General features: G+C 36.8%; 1 protein-coding gene and 1 pseudogene across 8 annotated transcripts in view; one reads left to right on the forward strand and one right to left on the reverse strand.

Moving 5' to 3' along the window:
- The first annotated feature begins 421 nt into the window (after nucleotides 1-421).
- Nucleotides 422-26951, forward strand: part of TBC1D19 (TBC1 domain family member 19) — a 112978-nt gene continuing 86448 nt past the window's right edge. The window contains exons 1-3 of one of the 8 annotated variants that reach the window (XM_074322099.1): nucleotides 422-667; nucleotides 20601-20673; nucleotides 21703-21748. In XM_074322099.1, the coding sequence (XP_074178200.1) occupies nucleotides 569-667; nucleotides 20601-20673; nucleotides 21703-21748 (218 nt within the window). In that variant the 5' untranslated portion in view covers nucleotides 422-568. Of the gene's footprint in view, nucleotides 668-890; nucleotides 1007-5173; nucleotides 5433-19184; nucleotides 19274-20600; nucleotides 20678-21702; nucleotides 21749-26951 lie in introns of those variants that run through there. The other 7 variants (XM_019743920.2, XM_074322109.1, XM_019743921.2 and 4 more) reach the window with 7 other exon arrangements.
- On the reverse strand, nucleotides 4937-7241 carry LOC109453854 (developmental pluripotency-associated protein 4; annotated as a pseudogene).

Raw genomic sequence — 26951 nt, forward strand, 5'->3', positions numbered from 1 at the left:
GTACCTTCACAGTTATTATCTCAGCCAGTCATCACAACATCCTGTGAACTGGGTAAATGAGTTCTGAAATGTAAGAACCTGGCCCAAGCTCACACAGCTGGTGTCAGACCTGATAATGCTTGCAAGTAATAATTCCCCATGTCATTGTGTGCATAGCCCCATTTCTGCGGAGATTGAAAGGTGGAAGATGAATGATCCTTTATAAGAAAATACAAAAATAAACAACTCTCTGAGTTCCCCTCGTACATCGGAGGCGCTATGGCTTTGGAGGAAAGAGCTCCTCTTCTTGCCTCTAAACTACAGACGAAGCAGGGACAATGCAATAAAAAGCTACTCCTTAGCAGGGCGTTTTCTGCAAACGGAACGCAGGTGCTGGGACCTTCAGGAGCGGGGGGGACCAGAGAGGAACGGACACAAAGGCCCGGCAGTTGCTTGGTAACGCCCGCTGGAGGCGTCCCAGCGTAATAAGGTCCCGGAGAAGTGTCAGGAGCCCTAAGTGGGACCCTGTAGCCCGTTCTCTTCGCGCCGGCGGCCTGTCCCCGCTGCTCGGCGGGCTAGGGCGGGGGCAATGTTGCAGGAGGAGTCGGATCTATCTCTCATTATTGCTCAGATAGTTCAAAAGCTCAAGGGCTCCAATTTGTACGCTCAGTTGGAACGGCAGGCCTGGGTAAGTGAGGCAGAGTGTGGGAAGGGACGGAGGCGGGCGGGGCTGCGGCGATGCCGGTGTCTGCACCCCGCTGACCTGAGCCAGGGTCCCCCTCTGGTCTCTCCAGCTCCGCTCCTGTGCACCGAAAACCTCTCTTCCGGGTGTCAGGTCCACTTGCTCAGCCTCGTGCGTGGGGTAATAGATTCTTACAGGAGGGTGGGGCGCATCGTGCCTTTCTTCAGGCCAGAGAAACGCTGAGGCTATTCATTCATACCGTAGTCCATTACGGGGTTTAATTTTTTTGACAGCTGGAATCAGTGGAGGGAGGTTGGATCACTCCTTCCTTTGAATGTTCTGTAGGTGGGTTTGGGCCCCAGGGGCCTTTTTACTTTAGTGTCAGTCTGTCACCTGTTTGCACTCTACCCTCCCTCCAGTAATAATCTCTCTATCCATCTACCCCTGCATTTATTATTTTCCAATGTGCTAGGTTCTTTGGATGCAGAGATTGACCAGGAGATCTTTGCCTTTGTGTGTGTGTGTGTGTGTGTGTGTGTGTGTGATATAACTGGAGCCATACAGTATGTAAGTTTTTGTGCCTGGTTTCTGCCATTTAGCATGATGCTTTTGAGATTCATCATGTTGTTGATATTTCAGTAGTTCTGTTCCTTTTTTGTTGCTAAGTAGTATTTCATTGTTTGGATACACCACTACTTGTTTATCCATTCATTGGTTGCTGGGCATTTCAGTTATAATGAATTGTTTCTTGTTATAGAGATTATGAGTAAAGCGGATATATACATTTTAATATATGCAAGCTGATATATAATTTATAGGTTTGTGTTTGAATATTTGTTTTCTTTTCTCTGGGATAAATGCCTAGGAGGAGAATTACTGAAATGTATGGTAAGTGTATGTTTAATTTTATAAGAATCTGTCAGGCTTTTCCAAATTAGCTGTAGCATTTTGTATTTTCACCACCAATTATGAGAGTTTCAGTTCTCTGCCTCCTTGCTAGTACTTGATGTCAGTTTTTTATTAATTAGTTTTTATTTATTAATTACACTCCTCTGGTAGGAGCATGATATCCCATTGTGGCTTAATTACATTTCCCTAATGACTAATGATATTGAGCATCTTATCATATTTATATCTTCTTTGGTGAAGTATCCTGTTCAAATCTTTTGCCCATTAAAAAAATTGTTTGTTCTCTTATTGTTGAATTGTAAGGATTCTTTCTATATGACACAGTCCTTTATCAGATATGCATCTTGCAAATATTTTCTTCAAGTCTGTGGCTTATCTTTTTATTGTCTTAACCAGGTCTTTCAAATAGCAAAAAATTTTAATTTTGATGACATAATTTTTTTAATCAATTTCTCCTTTTATGATTTGTGCTTTTTGTGCCCTACTTAAGAATCTTTTACTGTTTTGTTCTAGAGTTTTGTAGTTTTAGCTTTTCAATTTGGATCTGTGATCCATTTTGAGTTAATTTTTTAATATGATGCAATGTAAAGCCTTTTTTTTTTTTTTTTGCATGTGGATGTCCAGTACTATACCTATTTCTTTCTAATGCCTAGTTGCTAATTTCCTTGGTACCTTTGTTGAAAATCGATTTAGTACACACACACACACACACACACACACACACACACAATTTCTGGCTTTCTATTCTGTTCCACTGATCAATTTGTCTATCACTATGCTAATAACCACACTTTTGATTTTGGTATCTTTAGAGTAAGTCTTGAAATCAGGTAACTCATTTTGTAAATTACTACAAAAAAACTTGCTTGTATTGGATTAGGATTCTGTTGAATTCTAGATCAATGTGGGGAGAATTGACCTCTTAACAATATTGAATTTTCTGACCCATGAATATACTTTATCTCTCCATTTATTTATATCTTCTTTATTTTCTACTGTCAGTGTTTTACACTTCAGTATACGAATCTTGCAAATATTTTGTTAAGATTTTCCCCTAAGTATTTCATGTTTTTTGATGCTATTTTAAATGTTGACATTTCTTCTCATTTCAATTTCCAATTGTTTCTTTTTTTATTTTAAAATTAAAGTTTTTGTTTAGAATTTTTCAAACATAAAAGTTGGTACAACACAAATTTCCCCAATTATTCCAAAACATCCTTTTGACTAGAACTATATTTTATCATTCAAACCATAACACTTTAAAAGAGTAATATGTAACTTGCCTATAGTAAAACATATACTTCTTAAGCGCAGAGCTCTGTGGATTTTTACATATGGATACGCCTAATGAACTCCCACACAAAACAAAGTAAGCTCATTTAATTATGCTGGGACAACAGGTATAATCAGGACTGTTTGCTTCCTTGTGAGTAGATTCCTGTTAGATCTTTTTGGCAAGAGTAGTATCAGTCGTATAGTGTAGCCAATCAGAAAACACATTTGTTCGTATCATTCCCGGTGATAATTTTGAATACTTGTTTAAGGTGGGCATAACCAATTTTTGTCTTTAAGCCCCATACTTGCCAAATGTAGAAATTTACTTGAGGTAGTTTAAGGTAAATCAATTCCAATTCAGTGAATTAGTATTTAAAAAGTCTTCCCATCTATTTCCTTCTTCCCACCTCTGCTCCTTAGGGCTAGGGATACTTGGAAATGTGCCCAGTTCCACTTTTGCTTCCTGTCAGTGAGTGCACAGGCTTTCTTCATGCAGATTAATTTGCCTCAGTCAGCAGTGTGTTGGTCAGGAGCCAACTCCAGTGCTGTTACTTAGGCACCAACCCTTGGAGTCTTAACTGCCCCTTTGGAGCCAAGGGAAGGGTGGAGGGCTGATCCCAGATTTCTCACATCATATTCCTATTGCACCTCACACCTTACACACATGAACACACCACACATGTGCTTGTGGGCACAGACATATTTTGTGGCTGTTAACTTTAATTTCCAGATGGGAAAATGGCTCTTTGCTTAGCTCGCTCCAATCAAGGTCATCACACCACAGGGTCCCTTTGTAACGGAATTCATCTGAGGCTCAGAGTATATAGCTACAACTTGTCTCTCTTCCTTGAAACAATATTCTGGGACAGTAAGGGGGGGATAGAATAAAGTAGTTAAAACTTTATAGGAATTTTGGGAAAGGCATGTGGATTTTAGGGAGAGTTGGGGAATAAATATGACTTTGGAGATTTTTATCTCGCCAGGAGAAGTGAGGAGGGGTAAATAAACCATGTTAGTGGTAGAACATGATTTTATAGAGAGAGAATTTTAAGTTTATTTTAGTGTGTTAGGAACAGGGAGCTATCCATAAGCAGAATCAGAAAGCAAAGTAAAATTCCCAAATTAATAAAGGCATAGAGGAAAGAAATAGAATAGAAATTTGAGCCATCCAACGAAAATAAGGAAAAAAATTAAAAAGAAAACAGAATAAACATAAAATAAGATGTAATAAGAAAAATGTGTGTATTATTTATTACACTGAAAACTTCTGACCACTGATAATCATGCCTTTTGGCTTAATCCTATTAAGAACAATAATTTGCGTACAATACATAGTTTCCTAAATACAATAGATGAATTATTTTATATACACATTTTAAACATGTATTTGTGATTCAGAAGTAACCTTGAACATTTTTAATCAGTAAGAATATGCAAAACTATTACAAGAGGAAATAACACTGACCAAGTGCCCTGTGTTTTTATCCCAGAGACGCATCACATCAGAGAAATCTCAGGTTAAGAAAACTTCAAAAAATGTTGTGTTGTATATTAAGAATGTGTTTTGGAGAGTGGAGAGAATAAGAGCGTTCCCTTTGGCTTAAAATGGTCAAGAATTAGAAGCCACTGAACTCAGAATTAGAAGGCAGCAGAATGCCCGGGGGAGTCGGCATTCTGAGGTGGGAATCCAGGACAGGAGCACATTGTTTCTTCACTTTAACCCCTTCACAAGGCTCAACTCCAGCTCCCCCTTTGAAAGAGTTGCTGAGGTCACTTCTATTTCAGAAGAGTAATCATTTGATAGAATTCACTTTTTCATCTTATTAACTGCAATGAATGATAATTTGTGAAATGCTTTTCCATTTTAAAACGTAACACTCTGTATCCCAACCAGTGCAGACACAAGATACTGTTGGGGGTCTGCGGGTAACATCTGCACCCCACCAGTCTGTGTGCCTTCTCTAAGCAGGAAGCATGCAGGGTGTGGAGCAGCCTGGAGTTCAGCTGTCAGTAGCACCACGTGTTGATAGCAGTCTCCTTTCCACCATTAATTATAACCATAGCTATATCCCTCTTCCTGGCATTGTAATCTCATTGGAGGCTTTGCATCAACACCTTTTCCTCTGAACACATTTGGGACACCGCATATTATCCTCCAGGTGCGAGGGTGGAAAGTTGCAGGCAGGCAGCAAGAAGAGTGTACACAGTCTCCCTTGTTTTTCAGGAACCCAGGCTTGCCCAGCGTAAGACTGTAGCTGGACCCAACCCTCTGTATCCGCTGGGAGACCTCGCCCGTGGACCACACACCACCTGACCCGGGGCCTCTTGTGATTCCACTGCCTCCATCTTCCCAGCTGCGGCTGCAGTTCTGGTCCAGGAGCAAACACATCATCCAGGGCGGACCTTGTCATCCCGACATTGGCCATTTCCTCAAGGAGAGCAGGCGCCCCTTCCTCAGGAGGCGCAGTCACTTTAGAAGGATCAGACCTTTCCAGACTCATTCCCCCTTTCCCATCTTAAATTCCCCTTGAGATTTTGTCAGGATCTTGGCCTCCATTGCTGTGACAGGAACATCCTTTTGATTAGGGTGAGCAGAATCGCAGAGTCTCTTACATGCTTCCGATTTCAAGCCTTTGGTGGCCAGCTTTCATTGCTGGCACCAGGCCCTCACGATGTCTTGGAGAAGCAAGTTGACTGGTGGCAGTTTGGAGGGTAACGGAGGAATTGGTACCCTCTTCTGAAGTCTTACTCTTTCATTGCCTTGTGCCATCTTTTGTGGACACACATCTTTTTCGATTGGTTCCCTTCCCTGAGCTTCTTGTGTACTTGGTTCACCAGCAGCCCGCTGTTCCTCTTCAGCTTGTGCTGAGACAGGCTGGAGTTTGCAAGTCATATTTTTCTCCCCTGACTTCTGTCTGCAGTTCCAGTTCTTGCCTTTGAATTCTCCAAATTCAGAAAAGAAGTTGAGATTGATAAAAAGAAAATCTTTCCAATTGTTTCTTGTTTGTATACAGAAATACAGTTGATATTTGTCTATTTACCATGTATCCTGCGACCTTACTTAACTTACTCAGTTATAGTACCTTTTTTGCAGATTGCTTAGGATTTTCCAAGCACATTTCATATGTGAATAAAGATAATTTTTACTTCTTTATTTCTAATCTGCATGCCTTTTATTTCGTTTTCTTGCCTTGTTACACTGGATAGTGCCTCTGGTGCAATGTTGTATAGGTGCTTTTTATTAGGTTGAAGAAGGTCTGTTCTATTCCTTAGTTTCTGAGAGTTTTATTGTGAATGAATATTGAATTTTGTCTAGTGATTTTCATGTATCTGTAAAGATGCACATGTGATTTTTCTTTTTAGTATGTTGATATAGTGAGCAATATTGATTGGTTTCGAATTTTGAACCAATTTTGTATTCCTGAGATAAATTCCACTTTGTTACAATGCATTATCCTTTTTTACATATTTCTTGATAAGATTTGCTAGTATTTTGTTGATTTTGCTTGCATTTTCATTAAAAAATGATTTATAGTTTTAACATCTCTGTCTAGTTTTGATATCAGATAATGCTGATCTCATAAACTGAGTTGGGAAGTATTCCCTTTGTTCCTTTTCTGGAAGGAGTCGTGTGGAATTAATATTATTTCTTCCTTACGTGTCTGGTAGAATTCTGAGTAAGGTCATCAGGGCCTGGAGTTTCCTTTGTGGGAACATTTTTAATAAAAAATTTAATTAGTAAAATATATGCAGGGCTATTTAGGTTATTTATCTTGTTGAATGTTCCATGTGTACTGGAAAAGCATTAGCATTCTGCTGTGGCTTTTCTATAAACATCCATTAGGTCAAATAGATTGACAGTTTTGTTCCAGTGTTCTCTATCCTTACTGAGTGTGGAGGCTTCCGTCAATACAGCCAGGAGGCAAGCCAGGGTCACATTTTGTTATTACTGTCATTGGCTTGCATGCGCCACAGGCTTCAGATTTGGTGTACTGCTGTAACTTTGTCCTTAGAAGGGGCTGGGGGCATTAGAGGGCTTTTCTCAGTGTTTCTACTACATCCGCAGCTTGCATCTGTCTCTGCTTCTCTGTGCCACACAGGGACGCCTCTCTCCATCTCTTAGTCCTCTTCAGCAGTAGTCTGTTGTTTGTTACTCAGTCCTGACTCACGCAGGTACAGACGTTCTCTATTCCCCTGGTCCTGTCTCAGTCCATGTGCTCTGGGGGTGGGTCTTTCTCAGTGTTTCTGCCTCTTCTGCCTTTGGCAGCCAAACTCTGCCTTGTATCTGTGGCAGGTAACAGGTGAAAGAGGAATTCTGTTCCTCCTAGTGCTGGCTTACCTCTGCTTTGTGCTGCTGCAGGATCCTGGGCCCAGGAGAGTTTTCTTACCTTTCCATGAGGAAGATGATTTTTGCATCTATCTCACCCCCAGAAGCAATGAATTATTGCCTTGTGTTCAAAATGGTTTGGTTTCTGAACCCTCCCCTAAAGGTTTAAGGCTTTATTTACTCTCACATCAGAGGAGAGTTTGGACAAGCTGATATTGTTTTATGCTTGTCCTGCAATGGCGGTCTATCCTTCTTGCACACCTGTGCCACAGAAAGGGCCTTTCTGCAGTTTCCCGCTCTTCCCCCAGTCTTTTGTGGGGGCACCTGGTAGAGACCTATGGAAAAGAGCGTGCAGGGAAGTGTGCATTCCCTTTGTGTTTTGGGCTCCCAGTCATTCTAAACTGACACGGTAGCCCACATCTAATCTATAACAGTTAAATTTTTAGCTGATTAGCCGACTCCTTCTTTCTCACTTGTATGATTGCCACCTTTTCCTCTTCTGCTCTGCCAAAGGTAAAATATAATAGTTTGGAGTTCCCTCTTGTTACTCTTTAGAATTTAATTCACTTGATTGTCTTACATCTTCAGTTTTCTGATGGATTGAAAAATTATGATTTTGTAGATTATACCACTTTTTCTCATTGTTAGGGTGGGAGTGACATTTCTTATACTGGCTTTTTTATATCCTATGCATTAGCAGAACTCCAGTAATAAGTGTTTAAGAATTATATCTGTATCCACGAAAAAGATTGGTCTATAATTTTCCTTTCTTGTAATGGTTTTGACAAGTCTTATATCAGGGTTATGCTGGCCTGCTAAAATGAGTAGGGAAGTATTCCTTTCTTTTTTATTTTCTATTTGTTGCAAGAGTATTATGCGATTGTTGTGTTTTTGTTTTTCTTTTCTTAAAAGTTTGGAAGAATTCTCCAGTGAAAACTGTGTCTCAGATTTTATTTGGGGAAGTTGTGTTTTTTTTTTAATTAGTAGACTTTATTTTTAGAATAGTTTTGGGTTTACAGAATGATTGAGCAGAAGATACAGAGTTCCCAGACATTCTTTCCCGCCGACACATAGTTTTCCCTATTAACCTCTCGCATAGTGTGGTCCATTTGTGGCAATTGGTGAAACAATATTGATAAATTATTACCAAAGTCCTCAGTTTACATCAGGTTCACTCTTTATTTATTTATTTACTTATTTATTTTTTAATTAAAATTTATTGGGGTGACAATGGTTAGTAAAATTAAATAGGTTTCAAGTATACAATTCTGTAATACATCATCTATATATCATATTGTATGCTCACCACCCAGAGTCAGTTCTCCTTCCATCACCATATATTTGACCTCGTTTACCCTCATCTGTCACCCTCCTCCCCTCTTACCCTCTGATAATGACTGAACTATGTGACCCAGCAATCCCTCTTCTGGGTATATATCCAAAAAATCTGAAAGCATTTATCCACAAAGATATGTGTGCTCTGATGTTCATTGCAGCTTTATTTATGGTGGCCAAGACATGGAAACAACCATAGTGTCCTTTGATAGGTGACTGGATAAAGATGTGGTACACACACACAATGGAATACCATTCTGCCATAAGAAAAGATGAAATAGTGCCATTTGCGACAACATGGTTGGATCTTGAGATTATTATGCTAAGCAAAATAGACAGAGAAAGCTGAGAACCATATGATTTCACTGATATGTGGGATATAAAACTGAAAGCAACAAAGGAACAAGACAAACAAATAAAGAAACAAAAATTCATAGATACAGGGTTCACTATGTTGTACGGTTCTATGGGTTTTGACAAGGTATAATGTCATGTGTCCACTATTCCAGTATCTTATAGAATAGTTTCTCTGCCTTGAAAATCTTCTGTGCCACACCTACCCATTCCTCCCTCTTCTCCCAGGCCCCTGGCAACCACTGATTGATTGATTGATTTTTTACTGTCTCTATAGTTTCGTTTTTAAGAATATCATATAGTTGGAATTATATCTTATGTAGGCTTTTCTAACTGGCTTCATTCACTTAGCAATATACATTATGTTCCTCTATGTATTTTTTTCTGAATAATATTTTATCGTGTGGAAGTATCACAGTTTGTTTATATATTCACCTATTGAAGGATGTCTTGGTTGCTTCCAAGTTTTGACAGTTGTGAATAAATACAACTGCTATAAACATTCCTGGGAAGATTTTTGTGTCAACATACGTTTTCAACTCCTTTGGCGTGATTGCTGGATTACATGGTTAAGATTATGATTAGCTTTGTTAGAAACTGGCAGCTTGTCTTCTGATGCGGCTGGACCATCTTGCATTCCCAGCGATGAATGACAGTTTCTGTTGCTCCACAGCCTCACAGCATTTGGTGTTATCAGTGTTTTAGATTTTAGCCATGCTAATAGGTATGTTGTAATATCTCACTGTTATTTAAATTTGCAATTCCTTAATGGCACATGATACCGAGCATCTTTTCATATGTTCATTTGCCACCCATACGTCCTCTGTTCAGATCTTTTACACATTTTGTTAATTGGGTGTTTTGTTATTGTTGAATTTTAAGAGTATTTAGTATGTATCAGGCACATACTAGACCCAGGGGATACAACAGTGAATAAGATAAAGTTCTGCCCTCATGAAGAGATGATAGCGTTACAAATAAATACAGGTTTACAATCCACTATCTAAAACCTGGGGCCAGATATATTTTGGAATTCATATGTTTTTCCAGTTTTTGAAAGCTAATTTATGGCTATGCTGTATATTATTTAATAGCCTACCATGGTCTTGCAGTATCTTGTAATTATATACATTAATATTTATGGAGCAAAATGTATGAATTTTCACACTCAGTGTGGTAAATAAAGGACTAAATAGTCTCATGTCAATTCAGGTCAGATCACATTTTGCTGTTAAATGAATTCAAGTCAGGACATATTTTGCCACCAATTCAGTTATGAAAAAACTTTGATTTTCAATGCTTTTCCAAGTTTTGGAATTTCAAATAAAGGATTATATATCTGTACATATAACATCAGACAGTTAATTGCCTTGATGTAATAAAAAGTTGAGCAAGGGCATAGAAAGAAAGATAAAGCAGGGTAAGGAGATGACTACATGGGACACTCATAAATGTGTATTTGACTAGTTTTTAAGAGAAATAAAGTAATAGACCTATAATATTATAAATTTATAAAAAATATAGAGATCTTTTAAAAGTAATGCAATCTTGGACTTGAAAAATATGTGATGACAATTTTAGTTTATATCCATTAGCACAAATTCTATATCCATTTAATAGAAATCAGCTAACTCTTAAAAGGCAATTTTACAATCTGCTTTGATAATACACTTTTAAACAATTGGATGTTTATTTGTTACATGTCTTTAAAAATTTATTCTAGAGGGCATTTTCCTGTCACCAGCATTTTTTGGACTGCCTCCATTTTGTCTGTTTGAGTATACTCAGAAAGTGTTAGAGCAGTGTTGGCTCAACTTAATTAGAAAAATAGAAGCACACAGAACACGTCAAAACCAATATAAATGATTTTTAGATTTTTCCCTACCACTATTGCTTCTCTTTTTGTGTTATAATTAAACACGGACTGTATTGTAATATATACTTTTATATATTGAAGTTTAATTATTTAAGATCTTAGTGTGATAACATGGGGTTCTGTGTTTCTAAGAAAGGGTTGTTTTTTATTTCTGAGTTTCCTGAGTTACGTTGTTATGAAGTAAACCTGCATCTTAAAATTGAATTTGCTTACTCATCCTCTAGGTACTAGAATAATAGCCTAAGTCCAAATTTGATGTCTAACACTAGATCAGCATTATGATTTTAGATTGTGTGTTATTTGTATTTAAAATGGATGTTGTGTAAAACCTCATGTCATTTCCATTCCATTAAGTATTTAGTAAGTCTTTTTGTTCAGATTGTTACTATAAGTAATAGAATTGTGAAAGGAAGAAAGCTGGAGAGAGAAGAAATAATATAAAGATAGGATGTTGTCACAAGTCTAGAACCCCAGTGTCTCTTTACTAAAAAACTTATGAGATTATACTTCAATCTGTTTGTTTGTTTTGTATTCATCATTATCAGAAATAGGTACCATGTACAGAGAATTTCAAGACCATAAAAAGGAGAGAAGAAGCTGTCCATTTATTATTTATTTTAGGGAAATGAAAATTAAATGGATTTAATTAAGTCGATTTCAAGTAAATATATTTTTTGTAAGGCATGAATAGATAGAACATATATTGGTATTGACTTCCTGTGCCGTGATTAGAGCTTACTATCTTCTGTCTTTTTTTTCTCTCTCTAGGGTGGTATTTGGCATATACTAGGGAAAGCTCCAGATTGCACTACTCCTGATGACATATAAATTAATAATTCAGGGACTCTGATTGTGTTTGGTGTAAGTCAAGGAGTGGTATCATCCTCACTCATATGTACCTTGGCTACTGCCATGTCCTTTAACCCTGGAAAGTAAGACAGTGAACAAATAAATTTCAAAATGAGGAACCTCTGGTCGTCATAGAATATACGTACTTGAGGGATAAGATAACTATTAAAATGTGGGTTTACTTTGCGTAAGTAAGTATATCTCTTCATGTTTTATTTCAGCACTGAGTTGCTTAGAGAAAGTCACGTAAGATTCTTGAATTAGAGAAGGCCAGGTTGAAATGAGAGGGAAAAGATAGATTGCTAATTGTGAACTGAAGACTGTTTCAGGCATAAAGTCTATTATGAAAGGAGGCTGAGAAGTAAAGATGTGGGCACAGTAAGGGGGGTAAGACAGCCGGCCCGTGCTGGCAGAGAAGGGGATCAGCTTGGGGGTATCAGCTAAAGAAGGCCAGTGAGGGAGCTGTCTCTAGGTGAGAGAAACCAGAGCAGGGCTCCAGTTATACAACCCAGATTGAGCAGAGGGCATGGTCAGCTTGTACAGAGCCAAAATTTCCAACGAAATTTGAAACTAAAATTCATTCCTGGCTGCAAGGCATGTCCAGTGGGACGACTAAGATTACAGAAACAAATCTGGTCGATTCAAAATTATTAGGAAGAAATGGGGATATCCAATTCAACATGTTTTGATGAGCCTCTCTTCTGTGGTGGCGATGGACTCTTGAGAGAAATTAAACAAAGTCCAAAATACTTATGTTAATGATAAGTTTGCTTGGAGATTGATGTGGGAGAGGGCATCGTGTCCTTTCTTTAATCACACTTCTCCCTTAACTTTTTGTTTATGTCCCTCAATGCACTGTGAGTTCAAGAGTGAGGAGAACTCTGTCTTATTTTTCTTTTTATATCCAGCAACTGCCACACAGGACGTGTTCAAGTAATTGTTGGAAGAAGAATGCAAATGAATAGGCTTATCGTAGTTAAAATTATACTGAAAGGAAATGTCTGGGATGGAGAAGGCTTGGATGGCACCCAACGTGGGACGATGGGAGTGAATTCCCAATGTAGGAACGGCGAGAAGGCCAAGCCGAAGTTCTCGGTTAGAGGGTGCTTCTAGAGAGACAAGATTAGATAGGTTGGGTGGGTCTAGATTTTCACAGGATTGTAAATGCCAGAATGAGTTGGCCTTTATTCTATAGGCAGGGAAGGGGTCATTGAGGTATTTTGAGGAGGGTGGTTTTTAGGAACATTCCTCTGGCACTGGTGAGATGGACAGGAACAGAGCAGAGTGTTCCAGCTCTATCCTCCACTCACTCCTTCCCACGTGCATGGGCGCTTCCACGTTTCCACAGCCTGTCAGTGCACAGAGCATCCCCACGCCTTTGCTCCCCTTGTCCAGTTCCTTCAATGAGAATCACGCGTAATTGTTCCTTTCTCTATGGATGATACCTCTGCTGTAACGTATTTTCTTTCTTATAGTGGAATTCGTTTTATTATTATTATTATTATTATTGGCTCTTTTCTTTTCTGGACTAAAATTCCAGAGAACAAGGACAATGTCTTATTTGTTTTGTGTTTCCCATGGGGTTTTGCAGGTGTAGATCAAAGGAACCTCTAGTGCGAATGCGTTCACTGAAAACATATTTCTGAAGTACTGTGTGACAGCTATTGTGCAGGGTGTTGGGGACAGTGATGAAAGACACTTGTCCTCAAGAAGCCTGTAGTCCAGTGCAGTGGTTCTTAAAGTATGGTCTGTGGACCCCTGGTGGTCCCTAAGACACTTCCAGGTCAAAACTAGTTTATAATATAATATAACATAATATAATATAATATATAATACAATAATACCTGTTTTAAAAAAGAAAATCTTATTGTGCTGACATTTGTGCTCATGGTAAAAAGCAGTGTCAGTGGATTTAATTGCTAGTGTCTTAGCACAAATCAGGGAGCTGGTACCAAACTGTGCTAGTAGTCATTATACTCTTCACCACCACACTTTTACAAAAGAAAAAAAGCTAGTTTTACTTGAGTGTCCTTGATGAAACAGTAAACAATTATTAATTATATTAAATCTCATTTCTTCAGTATACATCATTTTAGTATTCTGTTTCAGGAAATAGAAAGTATGCATAAGGCACTTCTTCTGTATATTAAGATAAGATGATTATCTAGAGGAAAAGCACTCCTGCAATTAATTGATTGAGTTACAAGCAGAACTGCTTTTTTGTTGTTGTTAATGAAACACCATTTTTACTTAAAAGAGCAATTGACAAACTATTGTTATTCAGACTTAGGTATTTGGCAGATATTTTCTCTAAAATGAGCAAAGTGAGTCTCACTTCAAGGAAACCATTATGTGTTGCCGATGATGAAATTCAAGCTTTAAATAAATACTAGATTCTGTAAAACTTGTATCCACCACTGTGAACTTGATGGCTTCCCAATACTTAAAGAACTTTCTAATGATATTGATGGTGATATTAAGGAATGTTACTTTTTGGATATTGTTTAATGAAATGTGTCCACTGCATCACTTAGTTAATCGATATATTTGAAATGATCAATGCTTAATGTTACAAAATCATGTATAGGTAGAAGATTGATTCAAAGTGCAAGGCAGATCAATCATGCTTATGTAATAAAGTATGAAAAGTTTATTGATATTCAGATTCAACATTGCAACTAATCTTGAGGAAATTACTACTTGTCAAATTTTGGTGTACTATCAAAGGAGAATATCAGCCTTATTAGGAAAGGACATTACAATAGCCTTCTCTTTTCCGGTTACATATCTGCATGATGCTGATTTTTTTCATATACATCAGTCAGAACAAGCTAGTGTCACAGATGGAATATCACAGCAAATTGAAGAATCCAGCTGTCTTCTATTAAGCCAAACATCAGATTTGCAAAAATGTAAAACAGTGCCTCTTTTTCTCATTCATTTTTGCTTCTGAAAATACAGTTCTTTTAAATAAAAATATTTAGGTTAATAAACAATACGTATTGTTATTTTTAGATGTGTTAAATGATTTTTATTGTGGTAAAATATACATAAGATTTACCATTTTAGCCATTTTTAAGTGTATAGTTCAGTGATATTAAGCATATTCACACATCTCCAGAACTTTTTCATCATCCCAAATTGAAAGTCTGTACCCAGTGAACAATAACTCCCGATTTCCTGACCCCCACAGCCCTTGGCGACCACCATTCTACTTTCAGTCTATTTGAATTTGACTATTCTACCTTATTATAAGTGGGATCATATGGTACAGTAAGTCCTCACTTAACATCATGGATAATTTCTGTGTTTATAAGTAAAATGATGTATAATGAAACCAATTTTACCATAGGCTAATTGACATAAATGAGAGTTAAGTTCCAATGGCATCTCATCAATGTTATAACGAAATGGCGTTGAACGAAATGACATTATTTGAGGACCTGCTATATTTGTTTTCCTGTGACTGGTTTATTTCACTTATAATGTTCAAAGTAGATATGTCAGAATTTGCTTCCTTTTTAAGGCTAAATAGTATTCCATTGTATGTGCATGCCAGTTATGTTTATGTATTTATTTGTCCGTGGACACTTGGTTTGCTTCCATATTTTAGCTATTGTGGATAATGCTGCTGTGAACATGAGTGTACAAGTATCTGTTCAAGTCCCTGCTTTCAGTTCTTTTGAGTATGTACCCAGAATTAGAATTGCTGAATCAGATGGTATTTGAATTATTATTACATTTTTTGAGGAACTGCTGTACTAATAAGCAAAGAGGTTTAATTTTTCTGTTTTAGTTTCTAATGCTGTAAATTATCAGTGGACACCATCCACTCTTAGATCATTAGTAATTTATAAGAGTCCTGAGACTTAAACGTCTGAGAGTCAATCAATGGTCTAGTGGAATGAATGAAGTGGTGAGGTCAGTTAGCATGTGACTAGAGTAGAGGACAAGTTGGACGGGATTTTGCTCAAAGAGGAATGGCCAGAGTGATAAGAAGAATCTGTCATAGGAGGGGAACTTCAAGAACCTGGAAATATATGTGACCTTGAGAAGAGAAGTTTTTAGGAAAGACATAATAACCATCTTTGAATATTTGTAGGTATCTCACGGAAAGGGATTAGGCTTATTTTCTGTGATCTTGGGGTGGAGGTGGGGTGACGAATTTTAAGGGGAACCAATTTTAGCTCATAATAAAGATTTTTTTTTATTACTTTCAGGTGTATAAAACAATGTAATAGACATTTACACCCCTCACAAAGTGATAATCCCCTCCCCCAATCTACTACCCCTCTGCTGTCGTATATAACTGTTACAATTCCATTGACTCTATTCCCTATGCTGTACTCCATATCTCGTGATCATATCTATATATATACATATGTAAATGTATATAAATATATATATATATTTATTTTATTTTTTTTAAATTAATTATAGTTAACATTCCGTATTATTTAGCTTCAGCTTCAGGTGTCTAGTCCAGTGGTCAGGCATCTACACAGTCTATGAAGTGGTCCCCCTAATAAGTCCAGTTCCTATTTGATCTACAAAATCTTTACAACATTATTGACTATATTCCCCAAACTGTATTTCATATCCCTGTGACTATGTTGTGATTACTAATTTGTACTTTCCAACCCCTTTACCTTCTCCCCCATCCCCACCTACTTTCCACCTAGCAACCCTCAGTTTTCTTTCCCCCTATATCTCTGAGTCTATTTCTGTTTTGTTTGTTTATTCTGTTCTTTAGATTCTACATATAAGTGAGGTCATATGGTATTTTTCTTTCTCTGTGTGACTTATTTCATTTAGAGTAATATTCTCTAGGTGCATCCATGTCATTGCAACTTGTAAGATTTTATTCTTCTGGCTGAGTAGTACCCCATTGTATAAATGTACCAGTTTTTTTATCCAGTCATCTACTGATGGGCATTTCAGTTGTTACCATGTCTTGGCTATTGTGAATAGTACTGCAGTAAACATAGGGGTGCATATATTTTTTCAAATTAGTGTTTTGGATTTCTCTGGATAGATACCTAGGAGTGGAATTGCTGGGTCATAAGGTAGTTCCATTTCCAGTTTTTTGAGATGCCTCTATACTGTTTCCCATAGTGGCTGCACCAATCTGCAATCCCAGCAGCAGTGCACGAGGGTTCCCTTTTCTCCACATCCTTCCCAGCACTTGTTTGTTGATTTATTGATGGTAGCCATTCTGACCCGAGTGAAGTGGTATCTCATTGTGATGTTATTTCCATTTCTCTAATGATTAGTGATGGTGAGCATATTTTCATATGTCTGTTGGCCATTGTAGAAAAATGTCTCTTCATGTCCTTTGCCCATTTTTTAAATTGTTTGTTTGTTTTTTTGGTGTTGAGCTGAATGAGTGTTTTATAAATATTAGATATTAACCCACTGTCAGATGTATCATTGGCAAATATCTTCTCCCATTCAAGAGGATATCTTTTTGTTTTATTGATGATTTGCTTTGCTGTAAAAAATTTTTTAGTTTGATGTAATCCCATATGTTTATTTTTTCTTTTGTTTCCCTTGCCCAAGGGGATATATCAGTAAAAATATTACTCAGGGTAATGTCTGTAAATTTACTTCCTATATTTTCTTCTAGGTGTTTTATGTTTTCAGATATTATGTTTAAGTCTTTAATCCATTTTGAGTTTATTCTTGTATATGGTGTAAGGAGGTTGTCCAGCATCTTTTTTTGTATGTATCTGTCCAGTTTTCCCAGCACCGTTTATTGAATAGACTGTCTTTACCCCAATGTAAATTCTCGCTTCTGTTGTCATAGATTAAATGACCATATAAGCATGGATTTATTTCTGGGCTGTCTATTCTGTTCCATTGATCTATGTGTCTGTTTTTATGCCAATACCATGCTGTTTTGATTACTATAGTCTTGTAGTATGATTTGATGTCAGGTAGCATGATACCTCCCTCTTTGTCCTTATTTCTCAATATTGCTGTGGCTATTCAGGGTCTTTTATAGTTACATATAAATTTTAGAATTATATGTTCTAGTTCTGTGAAAAATGTCATTAGTAATTTGATAGGGATTGCGTTGAATCTATATATAGCCTTAAGTAGTATGGAAATTCTAACTATATTAATTCTTCCTATGCATGAGCATGGTATATGTTTCTATTTATTTGTATCTTCTTTAATTTCTCTCTTCAGTGTCTTATAATTTTCTGAGTACAGGTCTTTTACTTCCTTGTTTAAATCGATTCCTAAGTATTTTATTGTTTTTGAAGCAATTATAAATGGTACTGTTTTCTTAATTTCTCCTTTTGATAGTTTGTTGTTGGTGTATACAAGTGCTACTGATTTCTGAATATTAATTTTGTATCCTGCTACTTTACTAAATTCACTTATCAGTTCTCATAGTTCTCTGGTGGCATCTTTGAGTTCTCTATGTGTAGTATCATGTCGTCGGCATATGACAATTTTACTTCCCCCTTTCCAACTTGGAGGTCTTTTATTTCTTTTTCTTGTCTGACTGCTATGGCTAGAACTTCCAGCACTAAGTTGAGTGAAAGCGCCTTTTAAAGTCCTCTAAAACTGACAGGTTTTTCTCTCCTTTCCTTCTTTTTCCTTATAATTTATCAGCTGAACAGCTGAGTTGTTTGACATTTAGAGTTTCTCACATCCTAGATTTTTCTGATTGCACACTCATGGTGAAGCTTAATGTGTTCCTCTGTCCTTTGTATGAATTGTAAGTTGACAGCTAGAGCCAAAGGCTTAGGCTTGAACTGACTCAGGAGGCCACATCATTGACAGTGGTGTTCTCTCACTGAGAAGGCCATAATGTCTGGTTGTCTTTTGCAAGGTTAAGAGCTGCTTCTGCTCCATGCCTAGAATTAGTAATTCATTAGGGGTTGCAAAATGGTGATATTTTAATTATATCACATCTCTTTTAGTTATTAGCTGGAATACTTTTATAAAGAGACATTTCCTCTTATCTATTATTTTGTTACCCAATAGTACAATTCCTATAGGAAAGACAGGATAAATGACTTTTACCACTTTCCAAGATAATAAGTTGGTTCCCTATCATCTTCAATTTTTATTTATCAACATTTTCTCCTCAATGTGGCCTTGTGTGGAAAGGATGCCCTGATGGGTCAGTTTTAAAAATTCATAGGTGCTAGGCTGTTCCAGTCTTTTCAGACCTCATCTGTTATACTGGATTAGACAGAACCCCTCCCAGTGTCAGCTCCTGTTCTAAAATTGACTTATCATATATTCCAGTGAATACTTGTTGGCTACTTTGGAGTTCTCCTGTTTTTACATCCATCAGCTACCCCACTTCTTCCTTCTGCTTCTTCGCACACAGATGCTAATATCATATAGGTCTTGTGTCTATTGGTTTGTCCACAGCTGCTGGTATTTTAGGTTTGTGGAGCATATCTTATCACCAAGTTTTTATTGCATATCTTTTCCTTGGGGTTTTGGTTTTTCTACCTAGTTGCTTGGTCTGTTTTTATGTGGAAATTAGGGAAATTAAAAAACCAAAAGCTCACTGCCACCAATACCATCTTCCCAGGAATGGGTTGAATCCTAGAAGAGTTAGAGTGGCATTGAGAATAACTGAAGCTTCTGTCTGGAAGGTCTGGTGGATGGTAATTACATGGATGAGGATTCAAAAATAGAAGAGAAAGAGCACCAGGTTGTGAGTGGAAGATATTATCAATTTTTTATTTCTTAGGTTTGAAATGCTTACAAGATACCCTAATACAAATTCCTTCTCAAGAAATAGCCTTCTAGAATCTGAGCTACAAGGTCGGACAATTAAGTTTGCAAACTTGTTGCACCGATGTTGCTAACCATTTTTTGATATCAGAGGGATGATTCCTTGTGAATTTGTACCAACTGGACAAACAGTTAACCAAGTTTACTATTTGGAAGTGCTGAAAGGCACTTTTCCAGTGCGTGAAAAAGTTAGCCGACTTGACTTTTCGCCAACAGTTAATTCATGGCTCTTGCACCATGACAATGCACCAGCTCACACAACATTGTCTGTGAGGGAGTTTTTAGCCAGTAAACAAATAACTGTATTGGAACACCCTCCCTACTTACCTGATCTGGCCCCCAATGACATCTTTCTCTACATGAAGGTAAAGGAAATACTGAAAGGCAGACATTTTGACGACATTCAGGACATCAAGGGTAATGCGACGACAGCTCTGATGGCCATTCTAGAAAAAGAGTTCCAGAATTGCTTTGAAGGGTAGACTAGGCGCTGGCATCAGTGCATAGCTTCCCAAGGGGAGTACTTTGAAGGTGACCTTCATGATATTCAGCAATGAGGCATGTAGCACTTTTTCTAGGATGAGTTCTCGAACTTAATTGTCAACTTTGTAGGTGATGAAAGAGCAACATGTTGACAGTAACTGAAGCCATTATAAGTTGGAGAAATTACTATTTTTGGTAAAAATTACAGTATGAAAAACCAGTAGAGTAGACAGCCTGCACTTGAAGATGAAAGACATTACTAAGCATTTGTGAAATAGTTTTATATATTTTCCATAAATATGCACAACAGATGCAGGGTCACCGTGAGCAGCAATCCTAAGAGGATGCGCTCCATTTTACGGCGGCTGCTCCAGGTTTCTGGGCATTGGGTGTAGATGCTGTACATGTTGGATGTAATAGTAATAGAGGGAATTTAAGAAATCTGAGTATTTTTCCTACCAGAAAAAATAGATGTTAAGTATTCATTAAAACCCTATGTGATGTTTAATATTCATAAGCTGCAAGTTTTTATCTTTAGACTACAGTCTACTATCACGGATCGTCTATTTTAAGAGTAGGTAAAAAAGTCTTTCTTGTGAGCTAGTCCAGTTAATTTAAGGTGCTCTCATCTCAACGGGGAGGTTTTAAATAGTATGCACATTTGGACATTCCTTTTAAAATTTTCATTAGCGTTAAATATCAACCCAATGACTTAGTTTTAACCTCTGTCTTTTTCTTTTTTATTCTCTGCTTTCTAAAATTAGGCCAGTCTTCAGAGACCTGAGATTAAACTTGAATCACTAAAAGAAGATATTAAGGAATTCTTTAAAACATCAGGTTTGTAAGTTGCTTTTTCTTTCTAATTTTTTTTACGGCAAACTAAGGAAATATTTTACTTGAAGGGAATATTTTATCCCCAGCTGTCCAATTACTTACTCAAAATTGTGAAACAGTGTTTGGATAGGTTTCTACTTGGGAAGAATAAGAACTTTCAGATATATTAATAAAATGCTGCAAAAATTCAGGAGCACAGGGGGAATGACTGACATTAATCAGTTTTTTTTTTAACTTCTGAGATTTTTTAAATTCTTTTTTGGATTTCGTTGTACATTTATCAGTTTTCAATACTGTTACTTTCCTGATCAAAATACATTCTGAATGTATTATATAAAGAATCACCCTAGTTAAGCAACTGATCTCTTACTTTTTATTTGTGAGGCATTTTTTTCCTTCTACACTTATTTTCTCTCCTCTTTTTTACCCTTTCAAAGAACAAAAGAAAATCCTGCTTTTTTTTAGAGCAGGAAAAGAGGTTCCCTATTCTAGCCTTTGCACATGGAAACTGAGTTAAGTGGTTTACTTACCCAGAAAAGTTCAAGTACTAAGCAGCCATTCTAACATGTGTGACTGGTGGTACCTTATACTAATCTGCTTCTGTTGTTCAGGAGTTAACTGACTAGTTAATTGTAACTAATACTTGTGATCCGTGTTTATCAAGTGCCTGGTTGTTTCTTGCCTTTCCCTTAGAACATTCCTCTTAGCACTGGTAGTACAATAACTAAAGATTTGGGCATTCATTGAGTACCTTAACAGTAGAAGAAGGAAATTTTCCTCCCATCTTGAGGAAATGGTGCAATAGTTTTACTTAAAAAAATAATATCATGTTGACAGCTCGGCTACTCAGTGTTTGCCAATGTGTATAGTGAATATACACTAATTCCTTAATAACACTTTACACAGCAATTGACAGTTAATAAAGTTCTTTCAAAAATGAATATGCTGTACAGTTTTAGATAAATTTCATTATAATGTATATTTATTTTGGAAACTAATATGTTTATATATCTTACTATTTTTTTAAAACAGGTTGGGAGAAGAAACTTCAGAATGCTGTTTATAGTGAACTGAGTGTGTGAGTTTTTCCTACCTATTTTGAGATATTGTTATTTTTAGCTATATTTACTTTGTAAGTACTGAATACAGTATTGCTATATACTCTCAGTGTATTATTATTTTCTCATTAGTATTTATATAGCATTTCAAATAAGTTAATCCTTTTAAAAATTATAGTTTTGTCCCTCCTCCCCCCAATTTTATATTAACAATTGACTTATGCAGTGTAATTAGGGAATAAAATGTTTCTCATAAGTTAACATTTCAGAAAACTGAAGCTTACCAACATTTTTTTATTGTTGCTATTTTGGATATTCTCGCTCTCTCTCTTTTTTTTTTTTTATAAATGACCACTCTAAATATAATTAACTTTTTTTTTGCAAAATTGGAATCATTATTAAGAACATCAATGTTTTTATTTATGTGGACTTACCCTCAGAGTCTGTTGAGCTATATAGCACTATTTTTCATTACAAAAATACAGATTTAGATGTTAGCGTTTGTCATTTATTGAACATTTTATTATGTGCCAGTGCTGTGCTAGGCGCTGGGAATGTAGTATACAACAACAAGCACAATCCCTGTCCTCACAGAGTTTATAGTCTGATGGAGTTCTCTTTATGTCTGCTTTTTTTTTTTTAACTGCTATCCATGTATCTGTCTCTAGCATTCTCTAGTTGCTAACACTCCCATTTCCAACTTGCGCCTTCTAATCTGCTGTTAACTGGGAAACAAGATAACCCAGTCTACCAGAACTATTTCTAAAATAAAGAGACTCAGATGAAAGCCTGTGGACCTGTGTTTAGACACACATTTTTAAAATTAGTATTTGCTTCTTTGCTTTTCGCCATTTTCCCAGCTGGTTTTGAAGTCTTAAATTACATCATATGTAATTGTTATCTGTTAACTAAAGTTGACTGTGACTATACGTTTGGTACTGGTCACCAAAGGAATGGACATTTATCATGACAAGTAAGGTTTTAAATTCACAACATGTATAGAAATGCCACATTAGGCTGATTGATATGAACATGGTGACTTATCTGTCTATTATGTACAAAGCTTGTAACTTCAGTGTCTTTGTGTCTGATAATGGAGGAATCAAAGCATATGTTATGTGTAATTCCAAACATTGATTTCCATTTGATGATTGCTATTTCTGTGGTCTAATACAATCCTGAAAATTGTTCTATGAAACGAGCCTTTTACTTGTGTCAGAACAGCGTTTCATTTATTGTCATATTTTCAGTGTCCTATACAATAGATGGTAACTAAATATTTTTGAATAACTTGTTGGGATTTTTGAAGGCGTCCAGTTATGCGACCTTTTTCCTCAGGGGGATTCTGAGCAAATTGAGAAATAAGATAAGTGCCAAAGAGATCAAAATTATACTTTTATTTCTGATACAGACTAGGTGGGAGGACATAGCTGAGTGCAAGTGCAAAACGAGTCCTTTAACTAAACTCCAGGATTCAATTGATTCCAGTTACGTAGTGTTGGTGAGCGTGTTCAGTTTATTCTTCCACAATTTAGCAGTTAGATAAGGCATTGAACTTCTTCTGTGGTGTAGAGTAAAGCCCTGAGAGAGGCCAGGAATGTACAGTCATAGAGCACTTTTCACATGGAAGGACACGTCCAGAGTGGGGAGGAAGTGTTTCCCCTAACATAAATCTGAATAAAGTGGAACTCAGCGTCTGTTGTTGCATTATTCATTGGCAGAAACCATTAAAGGGACAAGAAAACAAAAAGTAATTGGAGCCGAGAAAAATAACTCTGGTGCCTAATAGAGGTGTGGACACATGAGTTATACGATGATACCTAAAAATTGCTCAGTTCATTTGACTTATTTTAGTAAACTGTCCAAAGATTTTTGTCAGATTCTGATTTAACAAGTATAACCGAAAACTTTCCATATTCTCTTATTTATATGAAACTTGTAACTGTAGCCCAGGTTAGCTCTTCCCACTTAAGATTGCCTTTGTTGTTTAATTATTGTTCATTATTTGGTAGTAACTATTTAATATTATATTAATGATAACTTACATTGATTGAATGCATATTTGATAACAAGCACTGTGCTGAACAATTTATCTGCATTGCCTCATGTAGTGTAATCTTCAGGGCGACCTTATGACATAGAATTTATGATCACCATTTTACAGAAGAGAAAACTGAGGCTTAGACCACTTAAGTAACTTACTGAAGGTCAATAGCTAGTAAATGGCAGTGTGGGGTTTTGACCTCCAGAGGTCTGATTCCAAAGCACATGAGTTTCACTACGTCTCACATAGGTTTGTATCTTGCCTAGATTAAAAGTGTTATGAAACAAGAATTATGTTTTACTTTTCATTTAGTATCTCCTATAGTATCTAATAAATGATATTGAGTCAGAAAATAGTAATTGAGCCATCAACCAGTGCAACACATGATAAATATTTGTTGAATTGAGGAGCTCAGTGTAATTATTAGTCCTAAACTTACTATAAAGATTTCACTAAGACAATCTTTGCATTGAAAATGCACCAATTTCTTTCTGTGTCTTAATCTTCATCGTACTTGGTGTAAAGCAGTTTATAAAGAATTAGATGACATCATTTTTCCTTGAGGAACATAAATTAAAGAAGTAAATAAACCTTTTAAAAATCTTTATATATACGGCATAAAAACATATACCATAGTACTGTTATAGTAGGTATACGCATATTCAAATGTCTGCCATACTTTAGAGAAGTAGTAGGCCAGCAGTGGGCCAAAAATGTAAAGATTTTAGAAAATGGGTATCTTACGCTAGACCTCAAGACCTGGTTCGTGGCGTTTGCGGGAAGAGTGCCCATGCAGAAGACCTGAATCAAAATATTCCAATCATGTGGTTCTTCTTTGCCTTATTTGAAATGTTACTGTGCACTTGTTATGTGTGATGTTTTGAGGATCATGAACAAGCTAGATCGTCTCTGCTTCTGTGGAGCTTACCTCCTGGGGGCACACAGACACCTGAGGCAATTCCAGAGCAGTAGAAGGAGGCATGTGGTGGTGTGTGTGTGTGTGGGGGGGGTACCGGGAGCACAGAGGGCAGGTGCTGACTTAGGTTGGGGAAGTCACGCTGGCTGAGCCCAGGAAACAGTGCAGACCAAGGTCAGAAAGCTCAGCTGGAGTTAGTCAGGGGAAGGAGCAGAAAAGAGAACTGCTTTAGGCAGAAGGGAACAACGGCCTCAGAGATTTCAGAAGGGAACGTGAGGCTCGGACACTGAGAGGTGGCAATGTGGCACATTGGGGAACAAAAGGGGAGTGGCTGGGTGGTACAGGGGAAAGGGGCAGGGTAACGGATGATGCTAGATAGGTAGGCAGGGATGTGCTTCATACTCAAAGCTTTGTAGACTGGGTCCTAAACGCATTTGGGTGTCAATTTAGAATTTTAGGCACGGTAGCGACATAATCATATTTGCATTTTATTCATTTGGCAGTGTGCTGGTTATCCAGTAGGTGCCAGGCATTATGCTAGTCCCTGGTGAATAAGGAAGACATTGCTCCTGCATAACAGCCAGGCAATTGGAAAATAGTTTGAAGATAGTCTGGCAGCAGGGAACACTGCTTAAGAATCTGTCAGATAAATGCTGGCAAGAGATGTTGGTTGCCTAAAACAGTGTCAGTGGTGTGGAAACAGATGAGAAGTAATGAGGGGGATGGAACGAGGCAGGAGTCAAGTTTGCTGCACAGTTTCCGTGCATTCTTCCTGTCTGACAAGCCTCATCTCTTCAGAGTACTAAATGTGAGTGCCACGAGGACAGACATTGTAGCCTGTTTTGTTCACTGCTGTTCTCTATTGCCTTAAGTACTTAGTAGGTTCTCATTAGATATTTCTGAATGAATACATATCTAACTTGATTTTGGTTTAATATTAATGATTTTTGGGTTGCCACTTCTTGCTACCTGGTGTTTTTGGATAAATTTCTTTGAGAGTTAAATAACTCTTACAATCATCAGTAAATGCTCTCCAGTTTCAATCCTAAATTTCTAGGTTTTTCTTAAGTTTTGAAAGAATTAACATTAAATGGAAGGATTTTAGCATGGTATTTAATTTTAAACCGCATGTCCCTTTACAAATCATATATTGAGCTGTATGAAACATATATTTTTAAAACTATCTTGTATGTAAGAAGAAATACTGAGGTATCTAGATATTATCAATTTTTTTTCCTTTGAAAAAGGTGATTTAGGTATGTGGAATGTAGATTTCAATGGAAAAAACAATTAGCTAGAAATAATCAGTAAGTGAAACTGCTTTATAAATTAGGTAGAATAGGTTGCCTTTTTCTATTCTAGAAATGTTTCTTATGGACATTTGAGCTTAGGCTCTGGGATTGGTACAAGTGACTTGGTATATCATTAACCCTTCACATGCTGACGTCCCACTTTGGATGAGGAATTTCTTGAAAATTCAATGTATAGTTCTTGATTATTGGAACATGGTTGCTTTGCTGTAGGAACGAGTCCTATGACTAACTTCAATAGGAGGGAGTTATATGTTGTTGTGAAAGAAACATATAAGGAACTGCTAAGTAAACGTTGAACTTTCATGTTTTCCTATTGCCTTCTTTATGATTTCACGTCACCCTGTGCCTCAGTTGTTATATACCAATCATTCTGGCTTCTCTGATTTTTAAACATTGCATGTTTCCACCTCAGGGTCTTATGCTTGCTGTCCCTCTGCAAGGAATATTCTTACCCCAGGTCTTTGGATAGTAGGCTTCTCATTCTCACTCATGTCTGAGTTCAAATATTAGCTCCCCTAGATGTCTTTCCTACTCTCCCAAATCACTTCTACATCATTATGCTGCTCTCATTTTTTCATGGCACTTACTACTACCTGATATTATCCTATTTATTTATTTGTTTTTATAATTATTGACTGTCTTTGTTTACTAGAATGTTCGGTATATGAGAATAGGGGGTATTGTCTTAATCACCACCATATACTCAGTACCTAGAATGGCTCAAAAATTTGTTGCGTAAATAAATGTTTTCTTAATAAAAACAATACATTTTGAATATAAAATGTAAAATTACTTAGAAAACAGAAATAATTTCTAAGACATTAAAATTTTTTAATTTTACTAAATTTGTGAATTTATGTATTATGTATTAAAACATGGCTATTAAAATAGATAGCCATCATTTCAACTGTATAAAAATATATAATCACATAGAAAAGGAAATTGGGGTA

The sequence above is a fragment of the Rhinolophus sinicus genome, linkage group LG02 (genome assembly GCF_036562045.2).
Source record: "Rhinolophus sinicus isolate RSC01 linkage group LG02, ASM3656204v1, whole genome shotgun sequence".
Lineage (NCBI taxonomy): Eukaryota > Metazoa > Chordata > Mammalia > Chiroptera > Rhinolophidae > Rhinolophus > Rhinolophus sinicus.